General features: G+C 40.7%; 1 protein-coding gene across 4 annotated transcripts in view; it reads left to right on the top strand.

Moving 5' to 3' along the window:
* Positions 1 to 18,698, top strand: part of LOC134215990 (probable cytochrome P450 303a1) — an 89,772-nt gene that overhangs the window by 2,404 nt on the left and 68,670 nt on the right. The window contains exon 2 of one of the 4 annotated variants that reach the window (XM_062695039.1): positions 3,471 to 4,055. The exons of 1 other annotated variant lie outside the window; for it this stretch is intronic. Coding sequence is in view for 1 of the 3 variants with exons in the window: in XM_062695041.1 (XP_062551025.1) it covers positions 4,025 to 4,055 (31 nt within the window). In the remaining 2 variants the exon portion in view is untranslated. Of the gene's footprint in view, positions 1 to 3,470; positions 4,056 to 9,763; positions 10,075 to 18,698 lie in introns of those variants that run through there. 2 more of the 4 variants (XM_062695041.1, XM_062695038.1) reach the window with 2 other exon arrangements.

The raw sequence follows: 18,698 nt of genomic DNA, 5'->3' as shown, positions 1-18,698 counted from the left end.
AATTGGTGGAGAGTTTCCAATTCATTTGATATATAAATCTCAAAAATCCATCAAAAGATAAAGATTATCTTTTAAAATCTTACATGACTACGTGACGGTCCCCAATTTTGAAATTTTCATCTTATACCCTGTATCAGAGTCTCCCGCGTAGTTCACGTCAAAATGCGATCACATTATCAATTTACCATTCATATGAATATATTTACTCCAGCAACTCTCTCCGACGCACGCTTGTGATTCACTTCCGACATTTTTCACTTGGCTGCCACTGATGCCATTCATACGAATTCATATTATATGGAATCTCCCCCCGGGGCGCTCTTCACGACATTTCAAATGAAATGCCTCGTGCGCGCGGGAGAGCAGTTTTCTTATAATCAATAAAGATGGCTCATTAGTCCCGCCTCTTTGTTGTCCGGTATGAATGCAAATATTGTGCAACCGTCACACACTCACCAAAGGGGCGTGGCTACAGGTTCAACTTTATTGATTACAAGAAAGCAGCTCTTTCGCGCGCGCGAGCCATTTCGTTTGAGATGTCGCGAAGAGCAGACCGTGGTACCACCTTTGGTATCGGCGGAGCACCTACCAGAAGTTTTATTCCCGGCGATGGTGTGGGTCGCGCGGTCGTCGTCATTAACATTAGCAGCGCTCAGATTAAATTACATTGTATGAAGTAGGGGGAATGACGGCTTTGGCAGGTTTTGTTCTATTGTCAGGGGGTTTTTGTTGGCCAAATTTTATGAAATTTGGCCACAATATTTTTTGATATGCAAAGAATGTTTTGGCCAAATTTGAGCATAATTAGTTACAAAAAACCCCTGACAATAATAGAACAAAGCCTGCCAAAGCCGTAATTTCCCCTAACAACGATTGGCTACCATCAATGAAAGTAGCTCTGTCACAACTTGAGGCGAGATGAATTTTGATCAAAGTAAAACTTAATTGCTTGGTGATGGCAGATTGTTTTCCGTCGGTAGTAGAATCACGAGAGCACGATTCAGAGAAAGACTTATAATATTGGTAGATACTCATCCATGCGAAAACATTTTGCAGCTTCTCCGTTTGACGCGCGCTCGTGATTCTACATACATACAGTGAGTCTACATACATACAGTGATTCTACATACATACAGTGATTCTACATACATACAGTGATTCGACATACATACAGTGATTCTACATACATACAGAAAACATACGATGATTCAACTCATCCATGGTTTTTAGGTGCTGAAATGCCACGCGCGCGCGGGAGAGCAGTTTTCTTATAATCATTAAAGATGGCTCATTAGTCCCGCCTCTTTGTGTCCGGTATGACTGCAAATATTGTGTAACCATCACACACCCCCCAAAGGGGCGTGGCTACAGGCTCAACTTTATTGATTACAAGAAAACAGCCCTTCCGCGCGCGCGAGCCATTTCGTTCGAGATGTCGCGGAGAGCAGACCGTGGTAGTGACACCACTACCAGTGGTTCGGCATCGGCGGAGCTCCTACCGGAAATTTTATTCCCGGCGATGGTGTGGGTCGCACGGTCGTCGTCATCAACATTAGCAGCGCTCAGATTGAATTTTCTTGTCTGAAATAGGGGGAATGACGGCTTTGGCAGGTTTTGTTCTATTATTGTCAGGGGGGTTTTTGTTGACCAAATTTTATGGAATTTGGCCACAATATGATATGATATGATATGATATGATATTTGATATGAAGTACTAACGATCGGCTACCATCAATGAAAGTGGCTCTTGGGAGCGTCCACAAATTACGTAACGCTTAGAGGGGGAGGGGGGGTTGGGCGAAGTGTGACGACCCATACATAATTTTTAGATGCTTCATACAAAAAGTGTGATATAGGGGGGGAGGGGGGGGTTGAAATGCCCAATTTTTGCGTTACGTAAATAAAGGATCTTCCCTTCAGGTGACTCGGGGAGGCACTACACACTGTGTTATTTTTCCTATCTTTTGTCTCTTTCTAACATTGTCACCTCGTAATTTTGGAGTGGCGTATTTCGGTTTTCAGTTGTTCGATGTAACTGTAAATGTATCAGCATGTAGATTGTGAGTAAGCACGCGCGGGTGATACTTTTTCAAAATCATATTTGTTGTAGAAAAAAATTAAGCATTAATGATAATCAATAGTATCAATAGAATTGGCAAATTGCTGAAGGGTTTCCGAATCGATTGATAAGCAAATGTCGAAAATCCATCGAAAGATAAAGATGCTGTTAGCGTTTGAAATCCTAATTTTTGTGACAGTCTCGAATTTGGAAATTTCAATTTTAAACCCTGTATCTGAGTCTTCCCCTTAGACGAAGTTTACGTGAAAAAATCTGTAGCAAACATCAATACTGCCATACAAGCCATACAATTTTCTTCAGTCATAATGCGAATCAATTGTTTGCATGGTCTCTTTCCGATACTTGCTTGGGATTCAACTACCGACGTTAGGGTTGCGCTTTGAATAAAGATCATCTCGGAACCGATTTCTTTTTCAATCATTAACAGGAAAAATACAAAATTAAAGTCTCGCGGGAAAATTTCATGTTGTGCCGACAACATCCAAATCGTTGCAAACGCCACATTAGTGAATAAACTGCTGTAGCAATCTTCCGATGACAGCCTATGCTCGGACCGGCACTAATGCTATGATTCCGCTACCGATGCTTTGTTCTATGAAGAAAGTTCGTCTAATATCAACATTCTCAATCACTAAAATCATATAACTCCGAATTACGCTTTATACGCGAATTAAAATTTCACCGAAGAATTTTCCAGTTCCTAACGGTTGCACTTTAGGAAAATTATTTCAACTTAACCTTCCTCCCAAATATAATGATGGTCCTAAAAAGAACCGATTAATTGCCACTTATGTACCTTATTAACAGCAGCCACTGGGCTGCGCGACCGCCATCCGATGATTCGGCTCAACGAACGCCGTCGATTGCCAGATCCGCCGAAGATGGGACACGGATGAAAATTATGTGCTGCTGCTTCCACGACCGCCACCACCACCGACCGAAAAAATTTCATCCGCACCACCACCGCTGAGACAGCCGTTGTCACTGGGACCGCTTCTGGACGCCCTGGTCTGCTCGCCGTGACATCCAGAATGAAAATGACGCGCGCACGCGAAACACGGGGCTTTTTATACACAGGGAAAACGAAGCAGTGTATCAAAAGGCCCGTACCTTATTGCAATCTGATGTCCGTGTTGGGGATTTATGAACGGAATTGAATTTTTCACCCGGTTTGGAAAGAAATAACATTTTCAATAGTTTAACGTTGATAATCAATAGTATCGATAGAATTGGCAAATTGCTGGAGAGTTTCTGAATCGATTGATTAGCAAATGTCGAAAATCCATCGAAAGATAAAGACGCTATTGCGTTTGAAATCTATCCTAATTTCGTGACGGTCTCGAATTTGGAAATTTCGGTTTTGCACCCTGTATCTGAGTCTTCCCCTTAGACGTAGTTTACGTCAAAAGCACGAGAAAAAGTTAACCGATTTGAGCGTAGTGAGGAAAGAACTGATAGCCCATTGTACTGGAGTAGAACATTTTGTTAAGCACTACGAAGAAAATCGTGATAGTTGTCAGATTTCTGTTAGACTTGAAGGACTGGACAGAGTGTATCGAGAATTCCTCAAGGTGCAAGCGGAAATAGAAAAGTGCGATGATGCGGAGAATTTGGACACGCATCTAGTGGAACGAGTTGGGTTTGAGGCCAGATAGTGTGTAGCTAAAGGTTTTCTGCTATCCAAGCGTGCAGAGGATCACAACCAAAGTGTGCTCAATACAACAGCAGCTGTTCCGGGTAACTTCCATCTTCGATTGCCACAAATTGATCTTCCCAAATTCGCGGGGGATTTCTCGAAGTGGCTATCCTTTCGGGACACCTTCACATCGATGGTGCACTCGAACGCCGACATTCCAAATGTAGCCAAGTTGCAGTACCTGATCCAGTCCCTCGAAGGAGAGGCACGTAAACCGATGGAGACCGTAGACATCGAAGCCGATAACTATGGTGCCGTCTGGGAGGCCCTACTCAAAAGGTATGACAATCGTCGTTTTCTCAAGAAACAGCTTTTCCGTAGCATCTATGACCTACCGGCGGTCAAAAAAGAATCCGCCAACGACCTGTATGAGTTGGTGGACGAGTTTCAGCGCCACGTGAAGGATGTCCGTCTAGCTGGCAGGCCACTTATCATAAAATTGAAAATAAATACCTCTAAGTTGATGTACCAAATGCGTACCTATGCGTACCTCCGGGAATTTTGAACGTACCTCAATATTTCCTAGAAAATCGGTGGCCTGCTGAATAGACGGTCGATTTTTCTTCGTAAAACTTCTCAATTTTATCGCTAATGTAATGTACCAAGTACGTACCTTCCGGAATTTTTTTTTTCAACGTTCCTCAAAATTTCCCATACTTTCTTATACTAAGCTTTTCAAAACGCTTTATATGTTAGATAACTCTACGAAATCGGATTCCTTGGAAAATTCTAGGCCGGAAACATATATAAAACCTTATACTTAAGTTGAATAATAGCAGTTTTATACTAAAAAGCGTGATTTCGGGCCAAAAATCATATAAATACATTAGAAAACTCCTAAATACACACCAAAACATAAATAAGAGCTTACGCCTGGAAGTAGGCAATATACAGAACGCTCGGATATTGTATAAAATGCATTTCCAACAATTTTCAATTCAAAACGAAATTAAAAACCGATAAGATATGCATATATAGTTCTAAAATGCATATCAATTAGGTACATTGCGCAAATCGACCCCAAATGTCCATCTGATCCTTCAAGGACATTCTCAGGTATCCCAAGTTTGTCGCAATTGCATGGCATGCCAACGTACCTCGATAAAAATAATTTTAATCAAATTATTCAATAAAAAGTCAATTATTCCAGAGTAAATCCAATTAATTCGAATTTCTTTAAGTACATTGCACAAATCGACCCCAAATGTCCTTATGATCCTTCAAGGACATTCTCAGGTATCCCAAGTTTATCGCAATTGCATAGCATGCCAACGTACCTCGATAAAAATAATTTTAATCAAATTATTTAACAAAAAGTCAATTATTCCAGATTAAATCCAATTAATTCGAATTTCTTTAAGTACATTGCACAAATCAACCCCAAATGTCCTTCTGATCCCTCAAGGACATTCTCAGATATCCCAAGTTTGTCGCAATTGCATAGCATGCCAACGTACCTCGATAATAATAATTTTAATCAAATTATTTAACAAAAAGTCAATTATTCCAGATTAAATCCAATTAATTCGAATTTCTTTAAACACATTGCACAAATCGACCCCAAATGTCCTTTTGGTCCTTCTAGGACATTCTCAGGTATCCCAAGTTTATCGCAATTGCATAGCATGCCAAAGTACCTCGATAAAAATAATTTTAATCAAATTATTTAACAAAAAGTCAATTATTCCAGATTAAATCCAATTAATTCGAATTTCTTTAAGTACATTGCGCAAATCGACCCCAAATGTCCATCTGATCCTTCAAGGACATTCTCAGGTATCCCAAGTTTGTCGCAATTGCATGGCATGCCAACGTACCTCGATAAAAATAATTTTAATCAAATTATTCAATAAAAAGTCAATTATTCCAGAGTAAATCCAATTAATTCGAATTTCTTTAAGTACATTGCACAAATCGACCCCAAATGTCCTTATGATCCTTCAAGGACATTCTCAGGTATCCCAAGTTTATCGCAATTGCATAGCATGCCAACGTACCTCGATAAAAATAATTTTAATCAAATTATTTAACAAAAAGTCAATTATTCCAGATTAAATCCAATTAATTCGAATTTCTTTAAGTACATTGCACAAATCAACCCCAAATGTCCTTCTGATCCCTCAAGGACATTTTCAGATATCCCAAGTTTGTCGCAATTGCATAGCATGCCAACGTACCTCGATAATAATAATTTTAATCAAATTATTTAACAAAAAGTCAATTATTCCAGATTAAATCCAATTAATTCGAATTTCTTTAAGTACATTGCACAAATCGACCCCAAATGTCCATCTGATCCTTCAAGGACATTCTCAGGTATCCCAAGTTTGTCGCAATTGCATGGCATGCCAACGTACCTCGATAAAAATAATTTTAATCAAATTATTTAATAAAAAGTCAATTATTCCAGATTAAATCCAATTAATTCGAATTTCTTTAAGTACATTGCACAAATCGACCCCAAATGTCCTTCTGATCCTTCAAGGACATTCTCAGGTATCCCAAGTTTATCGCAATTGCATAGCATGCCAACGTACCTCGATAAAAATAATTTTAATCAAATTATTTAACAAAAAGTCAATTATTCCAGATTAAATCCAATTAATTCGAATTTCTTTAAGTACATTGCACAAATCGACCCCAAATGTCCTTCTGATCCTTCAAGGACATTCTCAGGTCTCCCAAGTTTGTCGCAATTGCATAGCATGCCAACGTACCTTGATAGAAATAATTTTAATCAAATTATTTAACAAAAAGTCAATTATTCCAGATTAAATCCAATTAATTCGAATTTCTTTAAGTACATTGTACAAATCAACCCCAAATGTCCTTCTGATCCCTCTAGGACATTCTCAGGTATCCCAAGTTTGTCGCAATTGCATGCCAACGTACCTCGATAAAAATAATTGTAATCAAATTATTTAATGAAAAGTCAATTATTCCAGATTAAATCCAATTAATTAGAATTTCTTTAAGTACATTGCACAAATCGACCCGCACTACGCGCGCAGGACATAATCTTACCGGCTCCGAATCTCTAGGAAATCCAGGAGGAGATTGGCCGGCTGAAGAACAACAAAACCCCTGGGGTTGACCAACTACCAGGAGAGCTATTTAAACACGGTGGTGAGGCACTGGCTAGAGCGCTGCACTGGGTCATTACCAAGATTTGGGAGGAGGAAGTTTTGCCGCAGGAGTGGATGGAAGGTTTCGTGTGTCCCATCTACAAAAAGGGCGATAAGCTGGATTGTAGCAACTACCGCGCAATCACATTGCTGAACGCCGCCTACAAGGTAGTCTCCCAAATTTTATGCCGTCGACTAGCACCAACTGCAAGGGAGTTCGTGGGGCAGTACCAGGCGGGTTTTATGAACGAACGCTCCACCACGGACCAGGTGTTCGCCATTCGCCAAGTACTGCAGAAATGCCGTGAATACAACGTGCCCACATATCATCTATTCATCGACTTCAAAGCCGCATATGATACAATCGATCGGGACCAGCTATGGCAGCTAATGCACGAACACGGTTTTACGGATAAACTGACACGGTTGATCAAAGCGACGATGGATCGGGTGATGTGCGTAGTTCGAGTTTCAGGGGCATTCTCGAGTCCCTTCGAAACCCGCAGAGGGTTACGGCAAGGTGATGGTCTTTCGTGTCTGCTATACAACATCGCTTTGAAAGGGTTAATACGAAGAGCAGGGATTAACACGAGTGGTATAATTTTCAATAAGTCCGTCCAGCTATTTGGCTTCGCCGACGACATAGATATTATGGCACGTAACTTTGAGAAGATGGAAGAAGCCTACATCAGACTGAAGAGGGAAGCTAAGCGGATCGGACTAGTCATCAACACGTCGAAGACGAAGTACATGATAGGAAGAAGTTCAAAAGAAGACAATGTGAGCCACCCACCGCGAGTTTGCATCGGTGGTGACGAAATCGAGGTGGTAGAAGAATTTGTGTACTTGGGCTCACTGGTGACTGCCGAAAATGACACCAGCAGAGAAATTCGGAGACGCATAGTGGCTGGAAATCGTACGTACTTTGGACTCCGCAAGACGCTCGATCGAAAAGAGTTCGCTGCCGTACCAAACTGACAATCTACAAAACGCTCATTAGACCGGTAGTCCTCTACGGACACGAGACCTGGACTTTCCGAAAGGAAAGTGCTGCGTACCATCTATGGTGGGGTGCAGATGGCGGACGGTACGTGGAGGAGGCGAATGAACCACGAGTTGCATCAGCTGTTGGGAGAACCATCCATCGTTCACACCGCGAAAATCGGACGACTGCGGTGGGCCGGGCACGTAGCCAGAATGTCGGACAGTAACCCGGTGAAAATGGTTCTCGACAACGACCCGACGGGCACAAGAAGGCGAGGTGCGTAGCGGGCAAGGTGGATCGATCAGGTGGAAGATGACTTGCGGACCCTCCGTAGACTGCATAGTTGGCGACGTGTAGCCATGGACCGAGCCGAATGGAGAAGACTCTTATATACCGCACAGGCCACATCGGCCTTAGTCTGAATAAATAAATAAATAAGTTTGTCGCAATTGCATGGCATGCCAACGTACCTCGATAAAAATAATTTTAATCAAATTATTTAATAAAAAGTCAATTATTCCAGATTAAATTCAATTAATTCGAATTTCTTTAAGTACATTGCACAAATCAACCCCAAATGTCCTTCGGATCCCTCAAGGACATTCTCAGGTATCCCAAGTTTGTCGCAATTGCATAGCATGCCAACGTTAATCAAATTATTTAACAAAAAGTCAATTATTCCAGATTAAATCCAATTAATTCGAATTTCTTTAAGTACATTAAACAAATCGACCCCAAATGTCCTTCTGATCCCTCAAGGACATTCTCAGGTATCCCAAGTTTGTCGCAATTGCATGGCATGCCAACGTACCTCGATAAAAATAATTTTAATCAAATTATTTAACAAAAAGTCAATTATTCCAGATTAAATCCAATTAATTCGAATTTCTTCAAGTACATTGCACACATCGACCCCAAATGTCCTTCTGATCCTTCAAGGACATTCTCAAGTATCCCAAGTTTGTCGCAATTGCATGGCATGCCAACGTACTTCGATAAAAATAATTTTAATCAAATTATTTAATAAAAAGTCAATTATTCCAGATTAAATCCAATTAATTCGAATTTCTTTAAGTACATTGCACACATCGACCCCAAATGTCCTTCTGATCATTCAAGGACATTCTCAGGTATCCCAAGTTTGTCGCAATTGCATGGCATGCCAACGTACCTCGATAAAAATAATTTTAATCAAATTGACTTTTTACAATTATTCCAGATTAAATCCAATTAATTCGAATTTCTTTGAGTACATTGCACAAATCAACCCCAAATGTCCTTCTGATCCCTCAAGGACATTCTCAGGTATCCCAAGTTTGTCGCAATTGCATAGCATGCCAACGTTAATCAAATTATTTAATAAAAAGTCAATTATTCCATATTAAATCCAATTAATTCGAATTTCCTTAAGTACATTACACAAATCAACCCCAAATGTCCTTCTGATCCCTTGAGGACATTCTCAGGTATCCCAAGTTGGTCGCAATTGAATAGCATAAAGCTCTTTTGCACAAATCCCTTCGAACTTAAGCTATTCGTCGTTTTTAGCCCTGTTGAAGAAGGATCATTTCAAATTTTGGCCCTTTTGTTTGAATATTCGTGGTTTTTGGCCCTTTTGAATTTGGGCCCTTCTTTCCTTTCATAAGGCCCTTTTGCACTAATTCTGTCTAAATCAGGCTATTCGTGGTTTTTGGCCCTTTTTAAGTAAGGCCCTTTTAAAATTTGGCCCTTCTGATGCATGGCCGTTTTACACTCATCTTTCGGAATTCAAGCTTGTGTGGGGCAAGACAGCCCTGTTATATACCACTCTATATTATATACTGTTTATGCCGTCTTGGTGTTAATGCCGAGCAAGCAGCTAAGCATCGGCCCCCTCAGTCAGAGTCCAACAGTGATCCGAGTAAGGCGATACCTCCGCCGAGTGCAATGATGCGCAATGGGTGATTTCCTGGCGCAGCAGCAGGTCACACATTTGGCGACAGTGGCAGGTTTTACTTCTCATTTCTTTGTTAGCATCAAGTGGAATAATGTTAAAACAATTATGCCTAATAATAATACTGCGTCATGGAAATCACCCACTGCGCAATCTCAGAGAAAAACGTCAATTCCTGAAAGAAGAAGGAAGTTGGCTTTTTGTGTTTACGTTGGAAGCGGTGCTGCGAATAGGAAGAGTCGCGGTAGCGTGTTGGTAAGTGGAACGAAGAAGACTCGAAATTGTTTGCGTGTTTTGAGGACCGCCAATAAAAGATTAAATGATTATGTTTGCGAGTTTTGAGGACCGCAATGGCGTGTTTGGAGGACCGCCAAGTGAAGTTGAAATGTTTTGCGTGTTTTGAGGACCGCAATGGCGTGTGTGGATGACCACCAAGTAAAGATGAAATCTTTTGCGAGTTTTGAGGACCGCAATGGCGTGTTTGGAGGACCGCCAAGTTAAGATGAAATGTTTTGCGTGTTTGGAGGACCGCAATGGCGTGTTTGGAAGACCGCCAAGAAAAGATTAAATGATTATGTTTGGCGAGTTTTTAGGACCGCAATGGCGTGTTTGTTGGACCACAAAGAAAAGATTAAATTATTTGTGTGTTCTAAGAACCGCCCAGAAAAGTTGAGATATTTTGCGTGTTCTGAGTACCGCAATGGCGTGTTTAGTGGACAGCCAAGTAAAAATTAAATGACTTACGTGTTTGGATAACCGCCAAGTAAAGATAAAATAATTTGCGTATTTTGAAGAACGCCGAATAAAGTAAAAATGATTAGGACCGCAATGGAGTATTGGGAAGCTAGCCAAGTGAAGCTGAAATAATTTCCGTGTTTTAAGGACCCCAATGGCTTGTTGGGACGACGCCAAGAAAAGTTGGGATTTTTTTTCTGTTTGTTTTGAGAACCGTAATGGAAGGAAGGTTTGCCAGTTGGAACGCAGTTCAAAGCATGGTGTGGGCGTTTTGAAAGGATCACCGTACATAGTTGAAATGGTTTGATGCTGAAAAACTCAAGGGTGTGTCAAGAGCACTAGAAAGCACAAAGCATGTTTCTGAGGAGACAACAATGGGGCGTTGATCCAAAAGTATCATGCTACGTTTTGACTAGGCAAGTCATTTGATCATTTCAGTTAAATTCATTTGACTTGCCAAAGGTTTCTTTTCGTTCAAGTGAGTTGAACGAAGGAGTTTAGACTTTCAAATCAAGCGACTTGGTCAGTTCACTTGCGCAATCTAAGCTTAGTTTAAAATTACCAAAGACTCACCTGTATCAAATATCTAGTATGCCTCAGCCTAGCAGCCAAAGTATCGGTACCATAAGTGCCAAATCCATAATAACCTGCCAAATTCCGCTTATTGTAGCATGGTTTGATAAAATGCTTCTGATGAATACGGTGCTACTAGAAGCCTATGCTTCTACTGGATCGCCGAATAGGGCAAAAAACGCGAATTAAAAACATGCAAAGGCAGGGTAATATTGCAGGGCAAAGGTATTAATATTGGAGTTTCGAAAGTTGTGGATGCCGCGATGGCGCTTTTGAGAGCCTTGATGACAAATTGCAAAATAAGTACTAAGTTTAGCAATTGTGATGTCCCATCGCGAAGTGCAACTTGGTGCAGCTAATATCGAATGTCAGTCATAATATTTAATGTATTTTCAACCATGGTTAAGGTTAAATCATACCCAGATTGTAATATTGGAACCCTAATGCTTTGAAAAAAAAACTCGCTCATAATATTGAAGAATGCATTATGCTTGAGTTTTATTTCATGCGAAATCACGATGTTTCATTCCAAAAATGATTAAAATCAGCCGAGGTCTATGTTATATTTATACTTCAAAATTATCTCTTGTCTTTTGAGAAGAACACTGCATTTACAAAGTGAAGCATAAGCATGATAACCTTACATGTCGTAATTGCTACTCCGTGATTGACCTGAACAATCGCAATTGCATAGAAAGCCAATTGCTGAGGCATGATATATGCATTCCAACATCAATGTGCACAGGGGTCTCCAGTAGTCTTGCCAGCTAAGGCGTAGGATTGCCAATCCGGAGATAGCGAGTTCGATTCTCGGTCCGGTCCAGGATGTTTTCGGATTGGAAACATTCTCGACTCCCTGGGCATAGTGTATCCATTGTACCTGCCACACAAGATACATACTCATGCAATGGAGGGCATAGAAAAACTATCAATTAATAACTGAGGAAATGCTAATAGAATACTAAGCTGAAAAGCAAGCCAAGTTACAGTTAGAATGTCGAGCTATTGAAGAAGAAGTGCACAGTTTAAAAGCTCTAATGGTGGTGGACAGCCAAGTAAAAATTAAATGACTTACGTGTTTGGATAACCGCCAAGTAAAGATAAAATGATTTGCGTATTTTGAAGAACGCCGAATAAAGTAAAAATGATTAGGACCGCAATGGAGTATTGGGAAGCTAGCCAAGTGAAGCTGAAATAATTTCCGTGTTTTAAGGACCCCAATGGCTTGTTGGGACGACGCCAAGAAAAGTTGGGATTTTTTTTCTGTTTGTTTTGAGAACCGTAATGGAAGGAAGGTTTGCCAGTTGGAACGCAGTTCAAAGCATGGTGTGGGCGTTTCGAAAGGTTCACCGTACATAGTTGAAATGGTTTGATGCTGAAAAACTCAAGGGTGTGTCAAGAGCACTAGAAAGCACAAAGCATGTTTCTGAGGAGACAACAATGGGGCGTTGATCCAAAAGTATCTGCTACGTTTTGACTAGGCAAGTCATTTGATCATTTCAGTTAAATTCATTTGACTTGCCAAAGGTTTCTTTTCGTTCAAGTGAGTTGAACGAAGGAGTTTAGACTTTCAAATCAAGCGACTTGGTCAGTTCACTTGCGCAATCTAAGCTTAGTTTAAAATTACCAAAGACTCACCTGTATCAAATATCTAGTATGCCTCAGCCTAGCAGCCAAAGTATCGGTACCATAAGTGCCAAATCCATAATAACCTGCCAAATTCCGCTTATTGTAGCATGGTTTGATAAAATGCTTCTGATGAATACGGTGCTACTAGAAGCCTATGCTTCTACTGGATCGCCGAATAGGGCAAAAAAAAACGCGAATTAAAAACATGCAAAGGCAGGGTAATATTGCAGGGCAAAGGTATTAATATTGGAGTTTCGAAAGTTGTGGATGCCGCGATGGCGCTTTTGGAGAGCCTTGATGGCAAATTGCAAAATAAGTACTAAGTTTAGCAATTGTGATGTCCCATCGCGAAGTGCAACTTGGTGCAGCTAATATCGAATGTCAGTCATAATATTTAATGTATTTTCAACCATGGTTAAGGTTAAATCATACCCAGATTGTAATATTGGAACCCTAATGCTTTGAAAAAAAAACTCGCTCATAATATTGAAGAATGCATTATGCTTGAGTTTTATTTCATGCGAAATCACGATGTTTCATTCCAAAAATGATTAAAATCAGCCGAGGTCTATGTTATATTTATACTTCAAAATTATCTCTTGTCTTTTGAGAAGAACACTGCATTTACAAAGTGAAGCATAAGCATGATAACCTTACATGTCGTAATTGCTACTCCGTGATTGACCTGAACAATCGCAATTGCATAGAAAGCCAATTGCTGAGGCATGATATATGCATTCCAACATCAATGTGCACAGGGTCTCCAGTAGTCTTGCCAGCTAAGGCGTAGGATTGCCAATCCGGAGATAGCGAGTTCGATTCTCGGTCCGGTCCAGGATGTTTTCGGATTGGAAACATTCTCGACTCCCTGGGCATAGTGTATCCATTGTACCTGCCACACAAGATACATACTCATGCAATGGAGGGCATAGAAAAACTTCCAATTAACAACTGAGGAAATGCTAATAGAACACCAAGCTGACAAGCAGGCCAAGTTTCAGTTAAAATGTCGAGCTATTGAAGAAGAAGTGCACAGTTTAAAAGCTCTAATGGTGGTGGACCGCCAAGTAAAGAATAAATGACTTACGTGTTTGGAGCACCGCCAAGTAAAGATAAAATGATTTGCGTATTTTGAAGAACGCCGAATAAAGTAAAACTGATTAGGACCGTATTGGGAAGCTAGCCAAGTGAAGCTGAAATAATTTCCGTGTTTTAAGGACCCCAATGGCTTGTTGGGACGACGCCAAGAAAAGTTGGGATTTTTTTCTGTTTGTTTTGAGAACCGTAATGGAAGGAAGGTTTGCCAGTTGGAACGCGTAGTTCAAAGCATGGTGGGCGTTTTGAAAGGATCACCGTACATAGTTGAAATGGTTTGATGCTGAAAAACTCAAGGGTGTGTCAAGAGCACTAGAAAGCACAAAGCATGTTTCTGAGGAGACAACAATGGGGCGTTGATCCAAAAGTATCTGCTACGTTTTGACTAGGCAAGTCATTTGATCATTTCAGTTAAATTCATTTGACTTGCCAAAGGTTTCTTTTCGTTCAAGTGAGTTGAACGAAGGAGTTTAGACTTTCAAATCAAGCGACTTGGTCAGTTCACTTGCGCAATCTAAGCTTAGTTTAAAATTACCAAAGACTCACCTGTATCAAATATCTAGTATGCCTCAGCCTAGCAGCCAAAGTATCGGTACCATAAGTGCCAAATCCATAATAACCTGCCAAATTCCGCTTATTGTAGCATGGTTTGATAAAATGCTTCTGATGAATACGGTGCTACTAGAAGCCTATGCTTCTACTGGATCGCCGAATAGGGCAAAAAAAAACGCGAATTAAAAACATGCAAAGGCAGGGTAATATTGCAGGGCAAAGGTATTAATATTGGAGTTTCGAAAGTTGTGGATGCCGCGATGGCGCTTTTGAGAGCCTTGATGGCAAATTGCAAAATAAAGTACTAAGTTTAGCAATTGTGATGTCCCATCGCGAAGTGCAACTTGGTGCAGCTAATATCGAATGTCAGTAATAATATTTAATGTATCTTCAACCATGTTGGTTAAGGTTAAATCATACCCAGATTTTAATATTGGAACCCTAATGCTTTGAAAAAAAAACTCGCTCATAATATTGAAGAAGCATTATACTTGAGTTTTATTTCATGCGAAATCACGATGTTTCATTCCAAAAATGATTAAAATCAGCCGAGGTCTGTGTTATATTTATACTTCAAAATTATCTCTTGTCTTGTGAGAAGAACACTGAATTTACAAAGTGAAGCATAAGCATGATAACCTTACATGTCGTAGTTGCTACTCCGTGATTGACTTGAACAATCGCAATTGCATAGAGAGCCAATTGCTGAGGCATGATATATGCATTCCAACATCAATGTGCACAGGGGTCTCCAGTAGCCTTGCAAGCTAAGGCGTAGGATTGAAAGTCCGGAGATAGCGAGTTCGATTCTCGGTCCGGTCTAGGATGTTTTCGGATTGGAAACATTCTCGACTCCCTGGGCATAGTGTATCCATTGTACCTGCCACACAAGATACATACTCATGCAATGGAGGGCATAGAAAAACTATCAATTAATAACTGAGGAAATGCTAATAGAATACTAAGCTGAAAAGCAAGCCAAGTTACAGTTAGAATGTCGAGCTATTGAAGAAGAAGTGCACAGTTTAAAAGCTCTAATGGTGGTTAATAAACGGCGGTAGCCACGTCCTTTCGGGCTACCGAAGATGGGAAGGAATTGAAGATGCAGTCACTTGCCCACTGCAAACCAAAACCGCTTCTGCACTCGCCACGAGAATTTTATTGGAATCTACGGGATAAGTTCTATGGAAGAAATTCATCTTCATTAACGGGTTGCCAATCTAATAGTAACAAAAGGGTGGAATATTCAAATTGGATGCCGAAGCGATGATTTCTAACCGTTACTGCTAGAATTAGTCAAGTTGTAGATAAAGGATATAAGATGGAAACGGTATTCAGTACATTTCCAATCTTTGCGATTGCTATAAATATATGGAGAGAAAAAGTAGGAGAATTGAACCTGAGATTGATCCCACGACCTGCTGCGTATGAGGCAGAAGCATATGATCAACATTGTCTTACATGTTATGAGCACATCTCAGAATAGAGTACTTAAATCCGTGTCATTTTGTTATGTTCGTTTGCTATGGCAGTTAATACACGAATGTGAGATTTCGGATAAACTAGCAAGATTAGTCAAGGCGAGTTTGATCGGGTATAACGAGTGTTTCAAATTACATGAATGCTTCCGATTCTTCCCGGAACATTCAGAGTTACGCTTTGGTATAGATTCACTCTATTAGTATGATTTGTATAAGATCCGCTGTCAGTATTGTCAGCATTGGTGCTTTGACACGTAACTTTAACAAGATAGAGGAAACCTGTTACAGTCATGAACACGCGAAAGCCGATGTCCATGATAGAAAAAGACCTAAAAGAAGACAATGTAGCTGCACCACGAGTTTGCATCAATGGTGATCAGTCTTGTCTAGGGATGTTTGTATTATTCAGATACAGTTTCATATAACTTTTTCTGATATTTCGCAAGCGCTGATATATCTAAAATATCGTCTCAAATTTGATCAGAATGTGGCACATATAGTGATATCGAAAAATATTTCTAGAGAATGTGTGTGTGATTGAAAAACGGGAGTAAAAAGAGCGGATAAGAAATGCCGAATTTGCTTATCTGCTATATGATGCCGTTAATTTTGCTTGAGTAAGGAATGAAGGCTTTTGAAGGAATGCGAGGATGCACAAGAAAGCGCCAAACTGCAAGCGTGTTTTATTCATGCGAGAGAGCGGGTGTTTATGACATCCTAGCATGCGATATACAGGCAAGAAACCCAAATTCGGACATAGTGCGTTGGATTTGCACAAAGATGCGCTAAACAACGCATCAGTTAGTTTGACAAATCAAACTTGATGAACATGAGCATGAGCATGAGCATTATGACCGCACAATTCGAAGTTGCTACTCCGTGATTGACTGAACTTGCGAAATTGTACAGAGAACACAATGAATGGGGCTTGGGATTAGCTACCCATTCTCAATGTACACGTTTCGGTAGCTCAAATATTTAAAGTCAATAACGGCGCCGGCCACGTCCTAACGGTCATATAGGAATGGAAGGATTGTCAGTCCGACTCTCGTTGCTACTAGAGACTGAGTATACCTCTGCATCTCCACGATTGTCTTGGGAAAGGATATCGTTTTAGTTACAAAGGATAATTTATCTGGATTCACTTTGGTAAGTGATACGATCTATGGGATGGGAAATAACACTAATTCGAGTTGAAAGTTAAAACATGCACGCCCGGTGGCATATGAAAACTGAGGAGATTCGCGTTTCGGACGACCGCACGGAAGCGCAGCACTCTGTACTCACTTGCTCGATGGCTTCAGCAAACTATTGAAGAACGCGCTTTTTTCGACCGCGCATGAGCCACTGAACACAAGATAGATATTTTATTTCTTTCCCGACGATTAAATCACGCACTGCACTTACTTGTTCGATGGCTACTCGTATTACCGTCCGCGCAATGCAGAACACAATATTTTGGCCGATCACGCGATCGTTCTGCTGTCCGAAACAGAGAAATCTCGCACTGAACTGATTTTTATTACCGGCCGCACAATGCAGAACACAATATTTCGGCCGATCGCGCGATCGTTCTGCTGTCCGAAACAAGAGAAATCACGCACTGAGCTCAGTTAGTCTGACAAATCAAACTTCGAGAGAAAGTTCGGAGCTGATATTATGGAGGTTATTGTATTCGTGTACTTTGTTTCACCGGAGATCTACGAAATCAGTACCAACAAAGGAATTCGGAGACGCATCTGTAGTAGGGATTGAGACGGGTATGGTAAATGACAAGAACCGAATAAAAGGGTATATACATTAGCCATTAGCCCTAGATGGGAAAGTGATAGATGAGAGAATGAGCCTACAACTTTGTGAAATATATTCGTAGGAGAAGGTCGTGGTGTTGAGTTGCTGTGATTTGCCCAGCAGCTGAAGATGGGCACGATAAAATCGTAGTAGAAAATCATACTAACGTTGCACTCCATAAGACGCTCCGACCGTATTAACCACCTACAACATGTGACGGCCTCTACAGGTAGAAGACCAGAACAATACTCGTGGAAGCTCAACTTGCAGTTGGAGTCTTGGAGCATATGGAAGAGGTGAATGACCAACTGTTGGAGGAAACTTCATCTGTTCAAACCGGCAATATCTGATCATTGCCTGAATGTCGGGCAATATTCCAGTGGAAATAATTTCTGATTTCCTTGACCTTTGAATGCCATGTTGCGTGCGGCAATTTAATCTTTATAGTGGTATTATTACCAAAAGTTACAGCTCAATAACCATTTGCAATAAAAGAGAAAACCAAAGTCCAACAGTGATCCGAGTAAGGCGATACCTCCGCCGAGTGCAATGATGCGCAATGGGTGATTTCCTGGCGCAGCAGCAGGTCACACAAAGCTATTTGTAAAGTAATACCCTTTTGAATTTTGGCCCTTCTGATCTAAGGCCATTTTGAATTTTGGCCCTTCTATTTTAGGCTCCTGCATAAGGCCCCTTTGTACTAATCCTTTCAAAATTAAGCTATTCGTGGTTTTTGGCCCTAAGGTGGCCTTGGTAAGGTCACTTTGAATTTTGGCCCTTTTGGTTCAAGCTCGTTTTAGGCCCTTTTGCACTAAACTCAATTCTCGGTTTTGGGCCCTTCTGTACTAAAGCCGTTTTAGTCCCTGCCACAAGGCCCTTTTGCGCTCATCTTTCCAAACTCAGGCTATTTATCGTTTTTGGCCCTTTTGAAGAAGGGCTCTTTTGAATTATGGCCCTTCTGGTCTAAGGTCGTTTTAGTTCCTGCCATCATTTTGGCCCTTTTGTTTGTAGGTCGTTTTAATC

Source organism: Armigeres subalbatus, chromosome 2 (assembly GCF_024139115.2).
Source record: "Armigeres subalbatus isolate Guangzhou_Male chromosome 2, GZ_Asu_2, whole genome shotgun sequence".
Classification (NCBI taxonomy): domain Eukaryota; kingdom Metazoa; phylum Arthropoda; class Insecta; order Diptera; family Culicidae; genus Armigeres; species Armigeres subalbatus.
Note: the sequence above shows the minus strand (reverse complement) of the source record. Positions and strands in the feature narration are given on the sequence as shown.